The 23,498-nt window shown below is 41.1% G+C and overlaps 1 protein-coding gene across 6 annotated transcripts in view; it reads right to left on the bottom strand.

The window, feature by feature from the left end:
• Positions 1-8,892: 8,892 nt before the first annotated feature.
• Positions 8,893-23,498, bottom strand: part of svild (supervillin d) — a 64,528-nt gene continuing 49,922 nt past the window's right edge. For 5 of the 6 annotated variants that reach the window (XM_054762799.1, XM_054762807.1, XM_054762798.1 and 2 more), the window contains 21 exons: positions 19,530-19,677; positions 19,352-19,435; positions 19,174-19,260; positions 18,937-19,114; positions 18,688-18,860; positions 17,234-17,389; positions 17,016-17,152; positions 16,811-16,958; positions 16,482-16,627; positions 16,093-16,268; positions 15,808-15,943; positions 15,210-15,510; positions 14,988-15,142; positions 13,328-13,430; positions 13,021-13,225; positions 12,823-12,956; positions 12,592-12,747; positions 12,374-12,517; positions 11,011-11,123; positions 10,751-10,906; positions 8,893-9,227 (listed from right to left, as the gene is read on the bottom strand). In XM_054762799.1, coding sequence (XP_054618774.1) covers positions 9,141-9,227; positions 10,751-10,906; positions 11,011-11,123; positions 12,374-12,517; positions 12,592-12,747; positions 12,823-12,956; positions 13,021-13,225; positions 13,328-13,430; positions 14,988-15,142; positions 15,210-15,510; positions 15,808-15,943; positions 16,093-16,268; positions 16,482-16,627; positions 16,811-16,958; positions 17,016-17,152; positions 17,234-17,389; positions 18,688-18,860; positions 18,937-19,114; positions 19,174-19,260; positions 19,352-19,435; positions 19,530-19,677 — 3,123 coding nt within the window. In that variant the 3' untranslated portion in view covers positions 8,893-9,140. The remainder of the gene's footprint in view (positions 9,228-10,750; positions 10,907-11,010; positions 11,124-12,373; positions 12,518-12,591; positions 12,748-12,822; positions 12,957-13,020; positions 13,226-13,327; positions 13,431-14,987; positions 15,143-15,209; positions 15,511-15,807; positions 15,944-16,092; positions 16,269-16,481; positions 16,628-16,810; positions 16,959-17,015; positions 17,153-17,233; positions 17,390-18,687; positions 18,861-18,936; positions 19,115-19,173; positions 19,261-19,351; positions 19,436-19,529; positions 19,678-23,498) is intronic. The other variant, XM_054762815.1, reaches the window with a different exon arrangement.

Raw genomic sequence — 23,498 nt, 5'->3', positions numbered from 1 at the left:
GAAATTCGAAGGATGACTCTATTAGGCTAATAAGATAAGTTTATTCATATATTACACGTCTGAGCCTATTACAAATATTATTATTGTATCATTGTGGTTGTTGATTTGTATTTTATAGTTGCCTCACTTCATTATTTGTGCTTCTATTTTGTATGTTTTACATGTAAATAAAAAATGGATTGGAAACTATCATTGATGTCACTTTAAAATCAGTACTCTGTGTTAATTATAAAATGCATGCATTGCATGGGCAACTGGCAAATGAAGAGTGCAGATCAAGTACTAGAAGAATAGAAGTGTTTTCAACCTGGATTTGAACGCTGCCAGAGTTGAGGATTGTCGCACATCTTCTGGAAGACTGTTCCAGATTTTGGCAGCATAAAACTAAAACGCAGCCTCACGGTGTTTAGTCCTGACTCTGAGCACCCGCAGGGGACCCCTCGCTGAGCTTCTGAGAGCCCGAAATCTTCATGTGCCTCTCACATGTCAGAGACGTACTTTGGCGCAAGACCATGAAAAGACTTGTACACAAACAGAGTTGTTTAAAAGTCTGTTCTCTGAGCGACAGGAAGCCAGTGCATAGACCGAAAGTGAGAAATTAGTCCAAAAAATAACACTATTAGCATTATTATTCATATACGACCCTGTTGAGTTCATTTATCGTGATTATTTATCGTCTTATTGGAGTAGAAAGTACTTTTGGACATTTTTTTAATGTACTCTACTTTAGATTACAAACATTATTTATTCATCCGCACTCTGTATTCATTGTAAAATGTCATAAAATATTTGTTGTTTTTTTTTTACTGCAGCGCCATCTGGAGGACATTTCCTGCATTCTGAATCCAAGTTGTGTAAATTTGTGTACACAAGGAATGTAGTTGGACACACCGATTGCTGATGTGTCCGCTGAGATTTTTGTGATTTTGAACTCAGCCCGCGCCTGACCGCCTGTAAGGTCACCTTCAATGTTGGCGGCGGGACGGCGTCCTACGTGGGGCGGACATAGTCATTTGTCAAACGCTAGAGGGAGGGAGGCCATGAATTTTACCGCACCTGCTGTCTTATCTGCACGTTTAAACTACACACACACACATGACCTTCCCCTGCAGTGTGGGGATCCGGATCTGATGGAATTAGGAGTGGGCTTGAGAGCAGGCAAAGGGGGGAGGCAGCAACTTGATGTGATTAGGGAGGGGGAGACAGGAAGAGGACTGAGGAGTGACATCACTGCAATGTCGCCTCCCCCTCAAACATCTGCTTCCATACTGTACATCACACACAAACACACACACGTATTCTAGCAGGTTTGTGTGTGGACCAGCCAAATGTCCCCACAAGAATACACGTCCCCACCATTACAATGTCACACTCACACGTTGCAGCATTTTATTTGTATGAAGGCAAGCCAAAATGTCTGCACAAAGACACAGGACACATGACCCCACAAAAACAACTTCAAGACTCCAGCTACACAAGAAGAGAAAGACAAGAACACACACACTCGCATTTTTATCTATGAACCAGCCAAAATGTCCCAACAAGGACACGTGTCTTCGTAATAGGAATGAGCCACATTGAGCCACATAATGATAGAAACGCCCATTTTTATGTGAACGCGCACTGAGCACAAAGCCGAGAACCGGACTTGGCAAAGTACGCCGGTACCCACCTTTGCAGTACCGTTTCACTTTGCTTGGGGAACGCAGGTTGTTGAGCTGCAATTTGAGCACAAAGCTCGGCTTTGTTGAGACACTTTCTGCAGTATACCCCGTACGTGTCTAATTGAATGAATATCACGTGTGTGTGTGTGTGTGTGTGTGAGAGCGAGAGCGAGAACATGGAAAAGATGAAAGAAGCATCCATGGGGAACAGTCAGGAGGTGATGTGTGCGCTGAAGTGTGTGTCTGTGTGATGATGAGGATGAGTTCATAACCATAGAAGAAGATTCTATGAGAGAATTAACGTGCCATACATAAATTAATACGATCCATTAAAAAGTCAAATCAATAAAAAAACAATTACATCTCGGAAATATGGCGACAAATCGTATTAACATACCAAAAACTATAACTAACATTAATAATAAATTAACACGCAAAAAAGAAATAACATGGATAAACACAGTACAAAAATAAACAAAAATATTTCAATAAAAATTAATTTGTATTGATTTTTCAAAGAAATATAACATATAACATAGCATCCATCCATTTTCTGTATCGTTTTTCCTCATTAGGGTCCCAGGGGTATGCTGGAGCCTATCCCAGCTGACTTCGGGCGACAGGTGGGGACACCCTGGACTGGTCGCCATATAGACAATCAACCATTCATACCTATGGACAATTTAGAGTCTCCAATTAACCTAACATGCATGTTTTTGGAATGTGGTAGGAAACCGGAGTACCCGGAGAAAACCCACTTCCAAATAATCATTTGGACATTATCCAATTATCACAGTTCCAAATAATCATTTGGAGGACAGTGTAATAAACAAAAAATACAGTGTTCCCTTATTTATCGTAGGGGATATGTTACCAAAATAGCCCACAATAAGTGAAATCTGTGAAGTAGCAACTCTATTTTCTTACATTTCTCTCTGAAAGTAAAAATTTCGTTTGAATTTTAATGATCAATCTCTTGGGACACGAGAAATGATTAAGTGACTCACCATATTCACTCCTCTGATGTGCCTTGCACCGTTTGGCTGGTGCATTTTTGTATCCTTGTTAAAACATGTTGCTCCGTTGTGCTATTTTACTCCTCCTCGTAGTCCTCCATGATCCCAAGATTTATTTACAGTATTCCATGATGGCGCCCTGATTATACAACTATGATGGCTCGCAAACAAAACACGGCAGCGCTGCGTGAAGGTGATTAATTGACAATGGTCTACAACCAATCAGAACGCAGAACACGTGTAAACAACCATAAGTAGAGTGCAATGATGGATTCATCTAGACCAGGGGTCACCAACGTTTTTCAACGTTATCAAATGAATTTGATAAAGAGAAAATAAATAATTAGTGCTGTCAATCAATTCAAAGATTTAATAAAGATAATCACATGTCTATTCGTGATTAATCATGATTAATCACAACCATGATTTTTATTTTAAAAGGAGCTACCTCTGCACGCACAACTTTGGTTTTATCCAGACATCCATTAGGTAGCTTTTTCAATTGAAATTTCCCATGAAGCAGACCCTTTCTCCTCAGTCACCTTTCAACTGGAGGAACGTACTGTATGCATGCGCGCAGGACGACCACGGGGTGGCGTTGTGGTCTAGCTTAGTGATGCTGCACTGCCCTTGCAGTGCGTTTCTTTGTGCAAAGCTCGACAGCCTGTTAACAGCTAAACGTCCTCCAATAATCGCAAAAGGTTCATCACTCTTGTATTTTTGTGAAGTCTTTCATAAGTTATTCTGTAAAACTGTAACACAGAAATATAAACATAGCATCAACAGCTACATTATGCACAGCAATATTACCTCATACATACCAAAAGGTAAACATTAGCATTCTGTATGTGCAGGTAGCACAGCACCTGCAGCCTCCAAGCTTGACACAACTAGCATCACAATTATCATACTTAACTGAACAATACTGCCGTATAAAACACAACATTTCTTAAGTATCACGTAAATATACCTGTAGGTGGACATGAATTACAGACACATCGTCTCCAAGGCAGAAGCGTGTTAGACGCCTTCAGCGTTCAATGAATGATTGCGTCCATCAGGTGTTGCCAAACATCAACAGCCATAAAATACCACATATCTCATTAAAGGCAGCACAGATATGATGAAATTGCGTAATAAAAAGACCAAAACAAAACAAAAAAATAATAAAACAAACCGCATGGCACTGTATCATTTACACTATTATAATAGCGACTATCATTTAGAAGGAAACTATATTTAACCTACATTTTTCTGGATACAATGATCACAAACTAACATTTTCAAAACATTTTCTCTGAAGACATATAAATAATTTATGTGACTTTACTACAGTATGTAGAGCTGCAGTTAGCTTAGCATGTAGCCACCACTTAAAAAAAAAGACAAACCAGTAAACATCAGCTTTCTGTTTTTGTATGGTTTTCGCCAAGCGTACAATAAACCTTTTAATGGATTTTTTAAAATGTTTGTTTTGTTCCCCAGAACAGGAACGCCAATGATTTTGCTTAATATAATGCATTGATGTTTTTGAAAGGGGAGCAGTGACTAAAGCGAGCACACAGCAATGAAAGTCATTCCAAACACACTCAAACGCATTCTGCTCAGGAACAACAGCTTTCTGTCGGATGTGCCGTTAGTGTGGCGACAGGTGATGCCTAACAAAACCAAGGTTTCTTTTTCACTTGCAGTTTAAGAGTTGCCTTGACTCCACTTCCTGTTTGGACGATCAACGTCAGGGGTGTCCAAACTTTTTTCATAAAAAAATGCAAGGACGCTACGGCCACTGTAAGGCTCCAGGAATCGTTTGATTTGCAGGGCGAAAAATGCTATTCAACATCCATCAACATCAAGCCAACACACACACACACACACACACACATTAGGCTTATATCTGGTGCAAAGGTCAAGGCGAGACAGATGCAGGAACGACTTTGCTCATAACCTCGTGTCAGGAAGATCTGATTATTTGCCAAACAAAAGTGCACACAAGTGTGAACAGAGGCATCATAGTGATTTGATTTGGCCGCTAATAAGGTCTCTTGAGAGCTTGTAATACAGTACACTGCGCTAAAGAAAAATAAGAATGTAATAGCAGAACAGCACCATAAGGAATCCCTCTGCTGCTGAAATTGAGTTTTAAAAGGGGAAAACTGTGGATGTTGACGTTATTACATCATATTGAAAACAAACTGGACCAATGTAACTATAAGGCAATAGAAAGTCACATGTCCGCTACTTAATGCAACACTGAACCATAACAGTGCTCATGAAATGGTATTGTATTGTATTGTCAGTGGAATCTCTGTGTGGAGTTTGCATGTTCTCCCCGTGTGTGTGTGGGTTTTCTCCGGGTACTCCGATTTCCTCCCACGTTCCAAAAACATGCATGTTAGGTTAATTGGAGACTCTAAATTGTCCATAGGTATGAATGTGAGTGTGAATGCTTGTTTGTCTATATGTGCCCTGTGATTGGCTGCAACTCGTCCAGGGTGTACCCCTCCTCTCACCCAAAGTCTGCTGGGATAGGCTCCAGCATATCCCCGCGACCCTAATGAGGATACGAGGCATAGAAAATGGATGGATGGATGGATTGTCAGCCCTGATGCAAAGGCTAACATAGCGCCTCAATACGAACGATGCAAGGGCCTAAACAACAAAAATGGCTTATTATAATGCAGAAATGCTCATGAATGAATAAAAACACCTCTCAAAATGAACATTGATCATTTTAGCACGCAACTATAATCTGTAATGTTAGCATTGATGCTGGTGCTAACAAAACACTGCAAAAGGTGAAAACAATGAAAAGCATGTCCTAAAATATACACTGATCATGCGAAATAATGCATTTCACAATCATTTTGCCATGTCTATCAAGGCTTGCAGACAAAATGAACGCAACTGTGATCTGAGATGATGCGGTGCCAAACGATCAACAGCCAAATTTGGATGATTCTGTCGGTACTGTAGAGTAAAAATGTTAACTTTTAATGAAACAATAAATATTGTATTGTTATACATTATAATGTCTTTGAATTTTAGTGAGGTGGGCAAATATAAAAGCTAGCGCAACAGAAAGCCTAGTCAAGCAATATCATAAACGACTTAAGAAGGTGATTTATGGTCACCATGGCAACCACATACATGATATTCTGCTTTTATATAATAATAAACTGCTCTTACGACTTCCCGCCTAACGTTCAGGGGCTTGGCTAGCATGGATGCCAGCTAGCTTGTGTCTCAATTACGACATTTGTCACAATTACTTGCTGGCCATCAGTTTTGATGGCGGCGTGATCCCCGTCGAGGCCACACGCCGCCAATTAAATGATGATATTTCTCTTGCTTATGCGTTGTGACAGCGCAAATACATTTACAACTGGCCTGTCAGGGCAAACCATTGGAGGCAATTAGGGGGTCGTTTTAGGTCGAAATGAAATGAATTAATGTTGTCAGCTAGCGGCAGGCACCAATTGACTAATCAATGTCTCTGGGGATCAAGGAGAGAGAGCGAGGAAGGACGCTTAAAACCTTGAAAGGTCACAACCTTCCTGTAAATATGGTGTGCTTATGCAGGAGGGTACCAAAGCTGTACCGGTACTTTTCTTTGACAACAAATATCCACTTTTTAGTCCATTAGTGCAGACCTTAGCTTAGCTGAGCATGGCTGCCTCATCAGACTAGAAATGGTACGTTTGTGCCACAGGATTCTCTAGTGGATTATTAAAATGCTCTAAAAGATCAAGACATTCCTCTAAGTGTACCTTCATGTAAATCTACACTAAAATTCACATTCTTCTCACACCTGGCGAAAGTAAGCATGCTAAGGGGTTAAGGTGGCCCAGGTGGGAGAGGAGGTCAGCATGTGTTTATGTTGGAATGCTAAACTACTGACTCACTTTGTTTGTGTGTCCACAAGGATGCAGTGTAGGTGTTTCTATCACAACATAACAATGCTGCTACGTGTGTGCGTGTGTGTGTGTGTGTGTGTGTGCGTGTGGGTGTGTGCGTGTGTGCGCGCTAACTGGGTGATACAATTTCTTTTTTCCAGAAAGTTGAGCAGCTGGAGGATGATAAACAGGCCACAATGATGGATGAGAGGTGCAGTTAGATGTTTCAATCAATCTGTCATCCGCAGGAAGCAGCGCTGATGTCATGGCGGATACAGTGTGTGTGTGTGTGTGTGTGTGTGTGTGTGGCATGCAGCTGATGCACTGTCCATGCTCTTACTAATGTGGGAGGGGAACTGTCACTTTATTTCATTCTGTGCATATGTTCAAGGTATAAATCAGGGGTGGGCAACCTACGGAACAAGGGCCATGCGATTCCAAGAAAACCTTTGTCATAATAAGCATTTGCACAATAATGTATGCCACACATTTACTATAACTACAACTTGTACAGCCCCTACTCAATCACCATGAAAGGAGAATTTTGTGCTATAGATTTAGTTAATAATGCATTTTATCAAATGTGAACAAACATACAAAAATACCACACTGACCTGATTGTACCACACTATTTTTGCCCCAGAAAAAAGTTTTGAATTATATTATTACAGTATCATATATGCTGTATTTTCGGGGTCTAAATATTTATACATGGAAAACAGTAAGTGGCGCGAAATGACTTCTTCTCCAAGCAAGCTTTTCTTCCTGTCACTCACAAACACCGGTGAGCTGGCAAGGAGACTCACTGGAAAAAAGCATCGCAAATGTTGTTATGGAGGAGGTTGGAGTTATGATGCTCATTTTAAGATAATGGTGACCGCTGACGCTGAGAGAAATTACATACTTATTTTATTTCTCCATGCAATTTAACAGTTATTATTGCACAGATATCAAACAAAGAAAAGAAAAGAATAAAATTGATTTGCCTTACATTCAGTTCAATATGCTATATCGTGCATTGCCATAACCAACATACAATGTAAAGTCAGCTCACGACACAGACAGGAAGGAGGGAAATGCATGGTGGTAGATGACCACAATGTATTCCACTGGGCATTCTCTAGTTGTTTGTGATACTATATATGCATAATGTAACACAGTAGTTATTCCAAATGCTTCCAATAACTACTGCACAGGTGTGAAATTGACGCGTGGGAAGGAGGGCAAGTGGGAGCTCATCCAAGCTGCTCCATCATCTCACGCCCATCTGCCTGACGCTTGCTGCTTCATCCTCACGCAGCATGGCTGCAGGAACGCATACCCCTGCCGCATATGCCTGAATTTGCCCATGAAGATCCGTGCACTAAAAAGCTGCTTTTACAAACACAACAATGCTTATTATTACTGATTATAGTTGTTCCTGATGTACAACTGCATCACAATGAAAAATGTTCCTGATCATTTTGGCCCATAAAGCCGATCAAAAGATTAGAAGAGAAATTATGAGACGTTACATCATATAAATAATGCAGGGCAAAGTAATAAAACTAACTGAAGCGTGATGATGTGCCGCACACTGCAGGCTACAAGTTGGAGACATATCACCTCCTGGTGGCCGCAGACAGTCACTGCACGAGTATGATGCACCTTTATACATGTTAACTGCCGACTTTCAGCTAGAATAAGTACATGAATAATAAACATTAACAATAAACACCAAAGCCTCAGAAAATGTCATTCAAGTTTGAACGATTATGATTGAAGTATATTCATGTTCACATCCATACAGTGCTACAATAAGCCACCATTCATATGAAAGCAGTAACCTTGCAAACAGATGTTAATAATAATAACACAAAAATGTCTGCTGGCATCCACACCACACTCTTAAACAGACTGATGTTTAACGTCAATCCAAACTCACATTTTTGTAAAGAAACATTTTATTCATGTTTGCATGTGCCATGATAATAATAAAAACTGCTTTTCATCTATATAATACATTGCTTTCCTGGTATCACATTGCATAAGAGTGGCTAGGGACATAGGAACATACATGTAACATGTTTCAAGAGCTTACTTACTTAATACTTTTCACAAAAACACTGTTGGCACTGCTTAAAAAGGTCTAATTTGGTCCATGATTACTCACAAGAATCACCAATTATTCAGTACCAATAAAAAATACTTTTAAATGAAAGGTCTGTCTCTTTTTGTAGAACAGCTTTTTCAAAAGGCCACAAGTGACAAATATAAAATACAAAATGGTTATATAACAATTAAAAACAGTAGACGAGGCTAACAAAAGAAAACTCCCACTTTTAAACCACAGGCATTTTTTTTTAATACATTCTGGCACAAAAACAATAAAGTGATAGTATATTGCATATTATTACATAATACATTGTAACTATTTTACCACATAAGAAACAACATTGCACGTAGTAATGGGATAACACCAGGAATAATTAATACAAAATGCCTATTAAAAACAAAATCAACACAATTGTACAGTTGTTTTACAAAGAAATGAGGTCACTATTCTTTTGCCTGTATAGAAAGTTTTATTAAAAAAGCCCCTTGCACTTCTTCAGGTTCTTCTGCTTCCAGTTGGGCAGCGCATTGAACTCCACCCGACTCATCTCCAGAAGCTTCTACAGTGGAAGAACATTACAAGAGGAATGTTACGAGCTTGGGAAGATGTTACACTTGCTGATGTTTACTCATCACTGGCAATAATGCTGGCAGGCTTACTGCTATTACAACACTGGTTGTGTTGCTATGTTGACCAACACACCTATTAATAAATGAACATGTGTTCAAAGGGAGCTTAAAGGGGACCTATTATACTAATATTCGGGCCTTTGTACTGAGTTCTGGACTTTGTAGATCAGCTACACACAGAAAGCTTTCTAGATCTTCCTGACTCTGCACCTCTTCCTGCAGTGTTTCCTGCCTCTCGCCCAAATGGTCTGTGCAATTTACTTCACCCCCTGCCCTCCTCAAGGTACGCCTCCCACCGAGACCACTCCGCTGTGATTGGTCACACTGCCAGGCGCTCCCGAGGACTTCCGGACAACCGGCGAACCCCTTTTGTCCGATTACTTACACAAAATAAACACAGTTAGGACAGTGATAAATGACTCAATACGACAGCTTCGTATTGAGTCATGTTCACAAAACAGTCCTGTGTGAAATGCCGTTGACAGATGAGCATGTTTTTCTCTTGCTGGCTGGGAATCAGCAACTCCAACCACTTCTGCCTGAAGCTCGCCTCTTTAGACACACCCAAACAAACATTTCCTGGGGGCCAGTGCTCGACATGCTAACACCCTGAACAGACCGAAGCAGAGCGGGGGTGCTGGGCATGCCAATATAAGGAATTCGGGTTTGCATTGACGTCAGTGGAAGTCGGTGTTAAAAAAACTCTGTAAAACACAGCGTGCAGAGCCGCCCAAAACTGCTTTCAGGTCTCACTTCTAAATGCGCAAACCTCATTATCTGATGCCTTGGCATCGTTTAACACGAGAATATAGCATTGTAACAACATTTATAGATAGATAGAACATTTATAGATAGATAGAAAAAAGGAAAAGCATAATAGGTCCCCTTTAAATTGTTCTTTCTGCTTTCTCATGCACTCCAGATTATTATTAAACTTAGAAAAAGTTATTTACAATATATAAAGCATCCAGCAGCTTTACCTACGTCTACATGTGCTTTAAAATGTCGCTACTCAGCTCTTAGTGAGAAACTTATGCGTGTTACACTTGTCATACAATGAACCCAACAGCGCTATTAATACTGGCAGAACACTACTTCTTACTGCTATAACAACATTGGTTCTGTTGACAGCTATGTTTTCCTTCCCACTTTGCATGTATTTCATATCATTATTAAAGTTAAGAAATGAAGTTATTGAACGGTCAACATCTTGTAACCTTATCTACCTCTGCATGCGCTTTAAAATGTTGCTACTGAGCTGTTGTTCTGAAACTCATGTCTACTAAACTTGCTGTGCTGTTGTTTACAATGAACTCATCGGTTGCTGCTGTGTTATGCTATGTATTTGTTAAATGACCATATAGAGCATATAAAATGGGTTTTCACATTTTGGAAACAGCCCATGGCTACAATGACACGTTTGCTGGTGTTCAGTTTATTTCAGTGATTCTACCTTAAAGTCCTGGTCTGAGAGGTAATCCTCCAGGCGGAGAGGGTCCACTCCGTCGGGAAGGGGTGAACTAGTGAGCTCCTCGATGGAGTACTGCAGCTTACTAAGCTTGGACAGCACCTCCTTCACTAAGGTCACCTTGTTCTTGGAGCTCTCAGTCTGCATGCAAACAATGTGTTGTTAACCATCACCATCACTACCGTTATCATTATTGTTATCATGCATTGACAGAATTCCTTGTCGGAATGTGCAGTATTTCTCACTTTTGAAGCAATGCTGGGGTCCTTCTTCCAGTATGGGAAGATGTTGGTAAAGGTGAGAGGTTCATAGCCTGCCATGACAAGATACGCCTGAGGAGGGCGCCGAGAGATCTTTTCTGTAAAGCCAGCATGGAGAACATAGTTAACATATGGACCCAGAAACTAGTGATGGACAGACCCATACCATATTGATACAACTGATACTAAGGCTTTCCGATACTGGTATTGATTCTCACATTACAATATTTTCACACAGTTAGGGGAGATGTGTGTTCGAGAGAAACTGTAATATATGAAATATTATATATAACTGAAATATCATCCTAAAATGGCTTAAGAGTCTTAATGATATCATGTTGACAGGAACTACTCCGCCTCTCATTGTATCCATTTTAGTGCTAAATTGGCCCACTTTTTAGTTTGTAGAACTGTGATATAAACAAAACAAACAATCTATGGCAAACAGAATTAAACATGTCTGTCACTTGTAGACTAAATATCATTAAAGGAAAACTGCACTTTAAAAAAAATGTTGCCTATCATCTACAATCCTTATGTGAGACATGAGCACGTGTCTTTCTCTTTTCTGTGTGTTCTAAAAATATAAAAACTGATAAAAAGAGACAGCTAGTAATGCAAGTCCTGCATAACAAATGCTTAAAATGATCAAAGTACGGCAAAATCCTGTAAGTTTTCCATGTTATCATGAATGTACCTGTTACTACTTGGTTACAGCATAGATATAAAACCATAAAACCTTGTTGGAGGTTTGTGGAGGTGTTTTAATAGCAAGCTTTGTTGGAGGAATAGGTGCATCCCATTGCATTAATGAGCTGCCTCTTTTTAGCTGTTTTTAAGTCTTTAGAACGCACAGAAAAGAGAAAGATGTGTTCATGTCTCACATAAGGATTGTGGATGATGGGCAAAATTGCAAATTAAAAAAAATGCAGTTTTCCTTTCGGCATAACTATCTATTTTAACATAAAGTTTAAGTAATGATGGTGCTTAATTTGACAGCTGATACTGGCAGTTTATTATATATTTTGTGATACATAGTATCGTATCGGTAAGAAATTTGGGGTATGACTACCAGAAAGCTTCCGTATAGTAGAAATATGACAGGATGGCATGTGCATGATCATTGTGTACTGTTTTTTTTAGCTTCATCTCACTGTCGATTCATGGCGTTTTATTGAAGATACAATACACATTTTAGAGTTCTTTAAATTGTGACAATATCATTTTAATGATATAACACTTTTTTTTTTGCATAGTGTGCAAATCCTGTATTGTAATTCTTGGAAAATGGTAGCAAATGTGTAGTGCGCTATAAATACTTTATTGGTTATCTGTGAGCTAATTTGACCTTTGCAGTACTGCAGCGCCGTCTCCATTGCGCACTTCCTCTCATTGTCCCAGCGCATCTTTGCTGAGCCTGTGCACTGCTCCTCTTCGGGCTGCCAGCCCTGCCAGAGGTACACCTCCATGCGGTTATCCAGCAGGAACAATGCTGAAGCAGGACCAAGGGCATTAGCACACATGCCAGGGCAATCAAATGCAATAATGTGTTGGTGTTAATGGTACCAGGCTGCTGTGCAGAGTAGAGGTTCTCCTGGAGGAAAGGCATGGCCATGATGCCCTCCGTCACTCTGGAGGGATACAGACGCTCCTCCCCTTCGAACACACCAGAACTGGCACTCAGGCGGAACAGCCTGGGGGTGTAATTGTACTTCCCGGGATCTGAGAGCAACACAAACACATTTAATTAACATCAGCTAACATTATGAATAGAAGTTTGCATACTAGCTGAACCACCTTGAAGCATGCAGTCGTAGGACTTCCTGTCCTGCACACTAAGAACCTTCAGGAATTCTGCAGGCTCAGCTCCTTCCTCAACTTCCTCGACCTTCACTCGGCTGCTGCTCTTCAGATCCAACTCAGATGGACACCTTGAAGAGAGAGAGATTTGTTAGAAAGTTCACCACCTATGATCTCCACCTGCATGCGTCCTACCTCTGGCAGAGCTGGTCCACTGCCCTTTTAGCCACCTGCCTGGCACCGGCGTGGGCTTTACAGCCTCGCCACATATAGAGATGTGCCTCCCGAGCATGAAGCAGGACGAGGACGGCCCGCGAGCGCAGGCTGGCGCTGCGGCAGTCCACTTCCACTAGCATGGCCTCCACTTCTGCTTCACCGCGGACGCAGAACAACCTCCAACCTGTTGGAGAAGCAACACAGACATAGCGATGAAAGGATCGTTTCCCACAAGTAGTTTTTTTTCAAAGTATTTATACAAAAGTATAAAGTATTTTTTTTTTACCAGAGTTTTTGACAGAGTCGTCTCGACTGCCTTTGTGGATGATCAAACCGCCCTGGAACAGCTGCAGGAAGCAAGGGGGCTCTTTCCCCTGCGTCACCAGAACCTGGAATCCAGTAAATACATGGCAATTACATACAAGGCATCTATTTAATGGCTATATACGCTCACTGGCTACAACATTTGGCACACCTGCAATATCCAACACAACAATAATTATAATCACAATAAAATAAATAAGAATAATGAAAGAAAATAATGCTCACTTTTGGTTGACGCTGTCGATTCATTTAACAATGCTAAGCGTTTTGGTGCATATTGTTTTTTTTTTAACTTGTAATATTGCATTGGGTGTTTTTGGACATTTCTCATCGCATCACGCCTTACTATTTAACTTTAGAACAGTGATTGTCAACCTCCTTGATGTATACTCAATGCACAAATACAAGTGAAATATCAAATTTTGCTGCGTGTGTGCAATTTTACTTCATTCATTATTTTATGCATGCATGTTCCTCCTCATTTTCTGAATAATGCGCTCTGAATTTGCACCTGTATGTACATGTTTATTGATGTGTAAAACGTAAATTAGGTTGATTCGTCGTCAATAAAAGTGGGTCGCTACATACGTATACCCCAGCCCCAACCGCTGATGTTTTCCTTGGTGTACCTGTTCGACATCTTCGACTTAGTACACCGGTGCTTTCTTAGTTCTTCAGGACATTCCAAAGGATTGTACTGGCTATAACAGATGCTACTTGTGCAATTGTTCTGATTGATTTTCCATCTTCTCTTCTTCTCTTCTCAATTGCTTGTTTTTCCACTCAAAGACAGCTCTCTAGTTTTCATGTTGTTTTCACATCTAAATGCAGTCTGCACAGGCAAAAACTATCTTATCCAATCTGAAACTGAGCATAGGCATTCAGTGCTATTTATTGATTAAATAAACAATGTAATAAGACACACTTGGCAACAAACACACCTCTTAGTCACACGTTTGCTCACATGAAAAATGAGTTCAAACAAAAGTTGCTATCTTCTAAGTTGCGCAATCTGCAAATAAAACCTGAAATGTTGCTCTCGGGTCTCATATTCAGCTTTGATGTCAAACCCAAGTAATTTTGGAGGGAGCTGTATACTTGTATTAACCTGCATTGGATTGGTTTTAGCATCTTTAATGTACAAAAATGTGTCAAAATGGCACCCACATCTTTTAATTCTTTTGTATGCAAAAAAGTGTAGACACCCCTGCCTTACAATCATTCATGCATGGAACCATGCCATGGATTTAGACTTTTGGGTTATTTGGAATATTTGTATTTAAGTTCTATTATAAAATCTGATGGTTATCTTTAACAATCGCCAAGGAATGATCGCATTCTAGTCATTCTATGATTCGGCTTTGTTGTGTGTGTGACTGTACGGAACATGTACATGCAATCGTGACGTGCCCTGGCACACCTCTTCCAATCATATCAGAGGAGGGGACCTGTACCAAATTTGATCGTGAATCAGAGCACTCACACTAACCAAACATGCCACGCTTTAGGTGTGAAGTGGACCCAACCGTGGTACAATTGGTCTAGTGTGAGGACACCCTGCAATGTGGGTCCCAGGGTGACACCAGTTGCTGTAGAATTCTCTTTATGGGTATGTCACTCACTTGTGAGCCCCTGAAGTTGCCCAGCTCCACTGTCTTAAGGGCTGAGGTTCCCTTCTCGCTCACGCTGGACTGGAGGCCCTGCCAAAAGAAGCAAGCGGTCCTCTCCCTCCCTGGAGCTCCGGCAGTCAGCTCTCCTGGTTTCTGTCGCTTCCCCACTAAAAAGACACACCATCACCACATCTAAACTTTCCTTTTGTTAGTACCTTTTTCTCTAAGACTCACCAAGTGTGGTAATGGAGTACTTCCAGCGGATGATATAGGCATCTCCTTCGTGGAGCTGTCCCAGGCTTTCCTTCGGCACCTCCTCCTCACCGTATTCCTTAATGTGCCAGGCCTCAATGGCCACTGTAGCCAACTCTGCCTGCCTGCCGTCTTCAGTCCTCACCACGCCGTGCCCCCGCTGGACATCCACCCCTTCCAGAACGGTTCTAACCGGCTCTGGCTCATTGTCCAACAGTGCTCTGGCTTCACATGGCTGCAGGTCCAGGTCAGGAAAGGAGCGGACACTGGAGTGGACCGGGCTCTGAACAGACAAATCATAGAATTCCAGGAGCATTAAAGTTCTGCAACTTTCATTATATCTTATCAAGAAACAATACTATAGAAATGAATATTGGATATACTTCAGACTAGTCACTGTAAGCTTGTTTAGCAGTCTCAATTTACTATCCACTGAAAATGACTTAACACACGACCATTATTGTTTAAGTAGCAGCAGCACCTGACAGTGAACATGTCCAAATTGTTTCCTCTGTGTCAATTTTGTCACTTAATGTACATTTTGACTATTTTTGGAAGCCTTCCTAAGCAAAAGCTTCACCTTGACTTCCTCCCTTATGACTGCCTCTTCCTTCTTTCTCTCGGCCCAGTCCAGGAACTTCTCTCTGAACAGGGACGTCTCGTTGTGTTCTGATAGACGACCAAACAGAGTCCAGCTTGGGCGGCCCTCCCCTTGCCTGGACACCAATGGAAAAATTAGCTGTGTTGTGAAGTGAACACTAGCTGTCACAGCAGGATTACACCACTAGGGGCTGCAGTAACACAATAAATACTCAGGAGTAGTTTTGCTGTTTTTGGTTATGGTATCATTTGCTGCTGTACTCACTGTGGTATGTTGTTATCAGTACAGGAGGCATCTAACGGGTTAACCCTGCAATTGCTGTAGTCATAGCTGCCACTGTAGAGCTGTTTGCCCAATTTGACTGCAACCTTTCTGTCTCCCAAAGACACATCTTTGCCATGCCACACATATACCTCACTGCCAAAGTCAAACACCAAAACCTGGGGAGCGAGGGAGAAAACTGTCACAAACTTAAAAAGACAAAAGGATGTTGATATTATTTTGATTAATAATATCAAGCGTCGTGGTAGGTGTTTTTACCACAACATACACTAGAAGAGAAGGCATCTGTAAAGCTGAAATTTACAGTGTGTACCATTTGTCCTCATTCAGGTCAAGGGTGAGCTGGAGCGTATCCCAGCTGACTCATTTACCTCTTTGGAGTCCAGCAAGGAGACACTCGGGATGGAGGCCCAAGCGTCTTCATGAGGCACCAGTTTGTCTCCCTGGAGTCTGTACACCCCGTTGGAGTCTAACACCCCACTCTCATACAGCTCATCCTCCTCTGGCTCTCCTGCACCTGTAACACACACACACATGCACACGCACGCACACACACACACACACAGACAGGGTGAGCATATGTGCAGAGCAGCAGGGGGGCTGCTAAGTTAAACAAGCCTCAGGTCAGGAGGCAACCATGAAGCTTAGATGGAGAACGAGTAACACACACAGTCATTAATCAGCTGTGTACACACTGTACCTCTATATTGGCTCTTTCCTCCAAGCAGACTCCAGAACTCTTTGGCCCATCTGCTGTCTGCGTTGATGCCCTCCTCCAGCACCGTCACTTGAGAGGCTTTGCACCCAAGATCCCTCTTGGCCTGGACGAAGGACGCCATCTCTGATGCCTGACAAAGTACAATTAACACGAGCCAAATCCCAAATCCTGTTAGCCGCAGTCTTACCTTTGCCTTCTCAATGACATTGGCAAACTCGCCACTCCACATGAAGCAATGTTTGGGCGTGATGAGGAGGAAACAGTCGCCGCTGTTTAGGGATTTGGAGGTGGGCTCCATCAGGCGCACCTGCACGTGCCTCCGACCTATGGATGACACAAATAACATAACACCTGCATTCTATAAATGTACATTCAACATACAAGATGTTGTCTGCCATCTCTGACCTTTGATGCGTATGAGCATGAGCTTGTTGAAGGGCAGTGCGCTGTTGTTGGTCACAACATCGGTGGACTTGACACTGCGCAGGTTGACCTTGCGGAAGTTCTCCTTGCTGGCCAGGCCTGCCAGGGCTACGTCAGCCAAGTTGGAATGTTTGGCCACTAGGAGGAAAAGGATGGACATATTTCACTTGAAAGCAGACATACCATAAATGCTCTATAGTCTAACAGAACCAATGTTGTAATAGCGGCAAGGAGAAAACTGCTCAGCCAGCAATAATACTGCAGATGAGTTCATTGTAAACACCACAATTACTTTCAAAACAATTTATATCATAAAAATGTTTCACTGCGCTATTTTATTATTATTATTATTTTATATTTATTATTATTATTTTGATAAACACACACCGGAATCGCCTGTCTGCCCTGTTGGCACTTGCGCTTGTGTGACCAGATAAATGTACACAAACGGCCTTGTGTTGACGTTCACTTTGTTTCTTATTATCAAGAGAATGAACACTAGTATGTAAAATGTGTAGTCAATTGACGACCGCTTGTCACAGCCTAAGTTTATCTATGCCAGTGTGTGTGATCACTAGCGTTTCAATCTCATCCGACTTTCTGGCATCTCTGTTTACACATTTTGCCTGGCTCTCATTGCCTCTCTGGTGGCAGGTAGCTAGCTCGTTCTTGCACCACGGGTGAGCTACAAGTGGCTATCACATTCATGAGGTACATGCTAACTTACTTTTTTAAAGTTTCACTTAACAACCTTGCTCTCTTATTATCTTAACAATATTTTTGACTTGTCTTCAAAACACCAGTTGTGTGTCAAAGTTGTTCAACATAAACACGTAGTGTGTCCAGCTTTAAAACAGTGATGCTATCGCAGGGGTCTCCTAAAAAAAAAATTGCAGATGCAGCAGCGGCATGACACAGTAGCAGCAGCCCGCCCTCCCATGCAGTCCACCACCACAGCTTAAAAAAAAAAAATCCTAGAGAAAACCCTGTGCTGATCACTCATGATACTATTTTATATAAAACACCTTTTTTTTTGTTTTTTAACATTAATAATATTAATAACGTTTAACAAGTACAACACAGCAGCAACAGAATCAATGTTGTAATACTGGTAAGAAGCATACTGCTCAGCCAGCATTAATACTGCTGATGACATCATTGTAAACAATAGTATGGCAAGTGTAACACGCATGAGTTTCATCTAAACAGCTAGTAGGAACTTTTTTCAAGTGCATGCAGAGGTAGATAAAAGCTGTTGGATGCTGACCACTCATGATACTTTAAATAAAAATGACATCTTGAGGTTGGCTACATCAATTTTTGATCTGGCTTTAGGCAGTATTTGCTTTTGTAGATCATACAACCGGCAACTATGGGCAGTTGATTGGCGCATTCATAGGAGCATACAGTCTAGTTCTGAATTGATCAAGTCTTACTCCGCTCCACTTGAATCCTCTTGGTCTCCACTGTGGCGATGTTGAGCCTCTGTTCGGTGTACACCTGTCTGATATCATCGCGTGCAGCCAGTGCTTTCAGAGGATTCCTGGATCCCTGGTTCCTCCTATTTGGCCTCACCGCCCGCTTGTGCTCAGCTACGGCTGAGGTGAGCCTGAGCAAAAAAGTCACATTTTTGATGTATTTGTATTTGCTGTATTTTCATTACTGTTTTTAGAAAAGGTACAAACTTGGGCGTGTCAGCTTGGATCTGGCTCAGGTCCTCCTCGGTCACGATGATGTCCCGGAGAGCCGAGGGCGAGATCAACTTATAGAAGTTGCCGAAGGTTTCTTCGTCATCCAAGGTCATGACTTCTTTCTCAGTCTCTGCCGTCACTTCAATGGTGGACGTCTTGCTCTTGCTAACGCCTGAGGATGGAAAATGAATGCAACTTCACTCTTGGAACTGTTGAAAATTAACCTTGTACCTTTGCTGTGAAGTTTGTCCAGGAAGGACTCAAGTTTGTCCAGGCGCTTGTCTCCTTCCACTTTGACAGCAGTTCTAGTGGAGATTTCTGTCCAAAAGCAGTGTGACCATTTATTACTTGGTTGGAATGAGAGGTCTAACTCTACTTCTCAATAGTTCGAAAGGGGAGTATTTACTACCTTCGTGTGGCTTCACAGGCGTGGCGTTTGACTTCTTTAACGGCGTAAGACGGGACTCTTCCTTTCCTGCGTCCGTCACTAGACCTGGTTGAATATTATGAAATCAATTGCATGCACATATTACTGCACATAACATCTTATTGATGTTACTATGATTCAAGCCTAAGACACAACCCACCTCTCTTGGCCATGCGTCCTGCTACGGTGAACTGGATGGAATCGTTGGCTGCTCCTTTGCCTTTACTCTTCCACTGCTCCTCCTTGTCCTTCAGGACCTTCATCCTCTCAGCCAGCGACACCTTGGGTGTCGTATCCGCGCTGGATTTCTGTTGACCAAAGTTGGGTTGAGCACTGCATTACTGATCTCTAGACAGTGGATGAAATATTTCTCTGGAACTTCTAACAACTATTCCACGCATCTTCTATGCCGCTTATCCTAACTAGGGTCGTGGGTATGCTGGAGCCTATCCCAGCTGACTTCGGTCGAGAGGCGGGGTACACCCTGGACTGGTCGCCAGCCAATCGCAGGGCCAAACATGGACAAATAATCATTTACACTCCCATTCATACCTATGGAAAATTTGTTTTTGGAATGTGGGAGGAAACCAGAGTACCCGGAGAAAATCTACACACGCACGGAGAGAACATGCAAAGTCGACACAGAGATGCCCAACGGAGATTTGAATCCAGATCTCCTGATTGTGTGGCCACCACTAGGCCACGGTGCGGCATTTAATAGTCTTGTCTTTATTCCATTATAGCCAACAAGACAACATTTTTGTTGGAAATCAACATGATTCTGCTTCTGAAAACACAGTTGTACAACAAATGGCTTCTCGCTAATAAAACCTGGATGCCTGGTACTCTCTGCTGTTGAGTTAATAAATACGACAGTCAAACCTAGGTTTTCAGAGTGCTTTTCGTATGGTACGGTTTTCGGCTAAAATTTTCGCTCAACTTTTGTCTCAGTTTTCGTACACTGTATGTTGTCAATATTGCATGTCTGTCCTGTACTGTATTGTTCCACAAAATCAAGTTGCTGACTCACTGTCCGGCCATATTTTATTGTTAAATAACCCGCCATGGGGCCAACGAAAGTGAGTGAGTGTGTGCAATTTGATGAAGAGGAGGTGAGGACCAGCATATAAACTACTGAATTCAAACTCATCAGGACGTAAAATTAGACTTACTCTCAATAAAATGTTTTTTTAATACCATTGTGTGTTTGGAGCAGATTAATTGGATTTACATTATTTCCTATGGTTTTCGTCTGACCTGTTGGGTCTTATTCATGATGAAAAACGAGGTTCCACTGTACAGTAATCACGATGAATTGGTTCCAGACCCTACCGTGATAAGTGAATTCACACAAAGTATTTATAAGTGTAATATTTTTGTAGGTAGCATAGAAAACCTGTTTATGACCTTCTAAATATGGTTGTTAACATTATTAGACCCCTCTACGTAGACATGGAATAACACCCCTATAGTCACCTTTACACTCTTATTACCCAATAAAATACTGTAAACATAATAAGAGTAAATAAGCCATTTAAGACAAAAACAAGACTTGTTGTCGTGTGCGTTACTATAAATGTGTTCCCTTGGAGATCCAAAAGAGAGGCAGACAGGAAGTGACATCGGGAGTTCCGAGTTGAGTTTCAGCTTTGCGTGGGCAATGGCCGCAAAAGTAGTCTGTGTTTTTATTAGGGATTATTGTGCCTGTTGTGAGGTAATTAAAAACTGCAATAAAGCCTGTTTTTCCAGCAATAAAGTCTGTTGTGTGTCTCACCCAACATTACAGAAACATTACTGACACCTAGTGAAGAGTGATGGGGACTGGCTGTGTGGAGGCTTGCTGGGTGGTAACAGGCAGTCCCTCTCCTTTCATACATTCTCAGTGACAATAACATGTTCACACATATGCGCACATTTGTGCACATATATATACATGCAGACACGCACGCATACACGCCTACAGAGATACCTGTACACGCATACATATGCACACTCACAGTACATACGTACTTCCCCACATAACTAAGTGACGGTGATATCGGCAATAAGATGATAGTTATTACAATTGTGTGCGTTACAGTTATTATCATTCTGTCCACTATTATGTTAATATTTCCATTGCTATTACCACTAGTAAGAATTAAACAAAAAAACAGTGCAGAATACTACAATTCATCAACGTCTTTGAATACGTCTTTCGAATCCCTTGTCACTGTGTTTTAGTTCATTTAGCCATTTTTATGCTTGAAAATGCTTAATTTAGGCATTTTCTTACTAGTAAAGTTCATATTCAACCACAAAACATGATTTATTAATACATTTCAGAAAAATTGTGATAGTGTGAAACTGCGAAATTCAAACCACAATGTGGCAAGGGATGACTGTATATGAGGAAATACAGTTTTCAATGTGTGATGAATGGTAACATAAGCAAGATACTTTGAGTGTCTAAAATCCAGCACAGAGATTCTACTAGTCGATCGCAGGGAATGAAGTGCTAAGAGAAATATGATGAATACTACAATTTTTGTAATTTGCAAGTGAGGAAAACAACGGTAATGGTTGTGTTTGTTCCGAACATGCTTAACAAAATTACATGACACATGCACAATTGTTTGAAAAGGAGGAGGAAGAATTGAATCCTCCCCATATGCCTTGCCTCAACAATTACTGATAGTCTGTCCACTTCCTGTGCATGAGGATATCAGGACTACTGGTGTCAGCAGTCTCTCACTCCTACACACTACTCGGCAATTACTCCTTTAAATGTGAAATTTTATCCATACTGCTCCCTCCAAAAACAACTTCAGTTTGAAACATGCGCTTCGGAAAAATACAAGACTTAGTGGATTAATTTCCACCGCCACATTTGCACCTGACTACAACACTATTAAAAGCAAATTAACAATCATTTATGGCCCTCGTGCTTCCAATGGACCTGTGTTATACTAACAAATGATACAGCTCTCCGCCTCTGAATGCCACTCACTGTCTTTTTCATGGCTGACACCACTTCATCATTTGCAATTAACTGCAAAAATGAGCAGCGACTTTAATTAACAACAAAAAAAGCTGAGAAACAAAAGACTTTCCAATTGCTTAACAGATGAAAGAAGAAAATTAAGTCTTTAAACATTATATCGTAGTATGCATGGAAGAAAGCGACATTAATGGATGATGTTTCTTGGCGTACGAATCACGCAATCTTTACTGTAAGGCCAGACGAGCCGAGTTAAACAGCTACAGATGTCCACAGATTTGATGGAGAAAAGATGTGTGGCTCAAGCCAAGCTGATGTCAATGTGGCATTAGATCGAGGGAAGATTTCCCCCTGAAAATTTTGCCAATCTTGACAATCTGACATTAAATAGATGGAAGGAGCACGTACAAAAAGAGATGTTGTCAGCTTCAAAATCCATCATTTACAGTCTTTATTTGTGCTCAGTGGCAACAGTGGAAGCTTGCTGTACTGCGCAAATTAAACTACGTGTGAGGCTTCCATCACTGAATAACAAAGAAAGAAGAAAACGCTCCTAAATTCTTTTTAGTCGCTTTGAGAGGAGGCAGGAGATAAAAAAAACTTGATAGCTGCAGCTGCAAGGTCAAAAGTTTAATCTTGGCAGCAGTCAACGAGTCAGAAAATATAGTTCCTGTATCCATCTAATCCTTCCATACTAATTTCGGACATGCTTGTATTAAAGAAGATCGTTATTTATCCTGCATTCAGGTGAAAAATATCCCAGCATACAAACATAAACATGAAAAACAGCCATCAGCAAAGGTATAAGTGGAAACAGATGTGCCAAACATGTTGCAGATGTAAAGAAATATAAAAAAATATATAATAAATTTTAGCCATAATGACACTTGACCCTCACATTAAAGTGAATCATTTTTCTACTTTCTGCAGAACAAACAACTGTTAGGATTATTTATTGTGGTGATAATTAAGCAATGTAAAACAAGAGCTTTTGTGCATTTGGTTTTGCTGTTTTTTTGTTTTTTTTTTTAACCATATTTAAAAACCTAAACACAGAACTGCCTGAGCACAATGACAGCTGTGACATGGACAGCTTGGACTTTCATGGTTCTCGCACATGACTGGCACTATCTTCTGGAGTCCATCAGG

This window comes from Dunckerocampus dactyliophorus, chromosome 2, assembly GCF_027744805.1.
Source record: "Dunckerocampus dactyliophorus isolate RoL2022-P2 chromosome 2, RoL_Ddac_1.1, whole genome shotgun sequence".
Lineage (NCBI taxonomy): Eukaryota > Metazoa > Chordata > Actinopteri > Syngnathiformes > Syngnathidae > Dunckerocampus > Dunckerocampus dactyliophorus.
The sequence above is the reverse complement of the archived record's forward strand: the minus strand, read 5'-3'. Positions and strand labels throughout refer to the sequence as shown.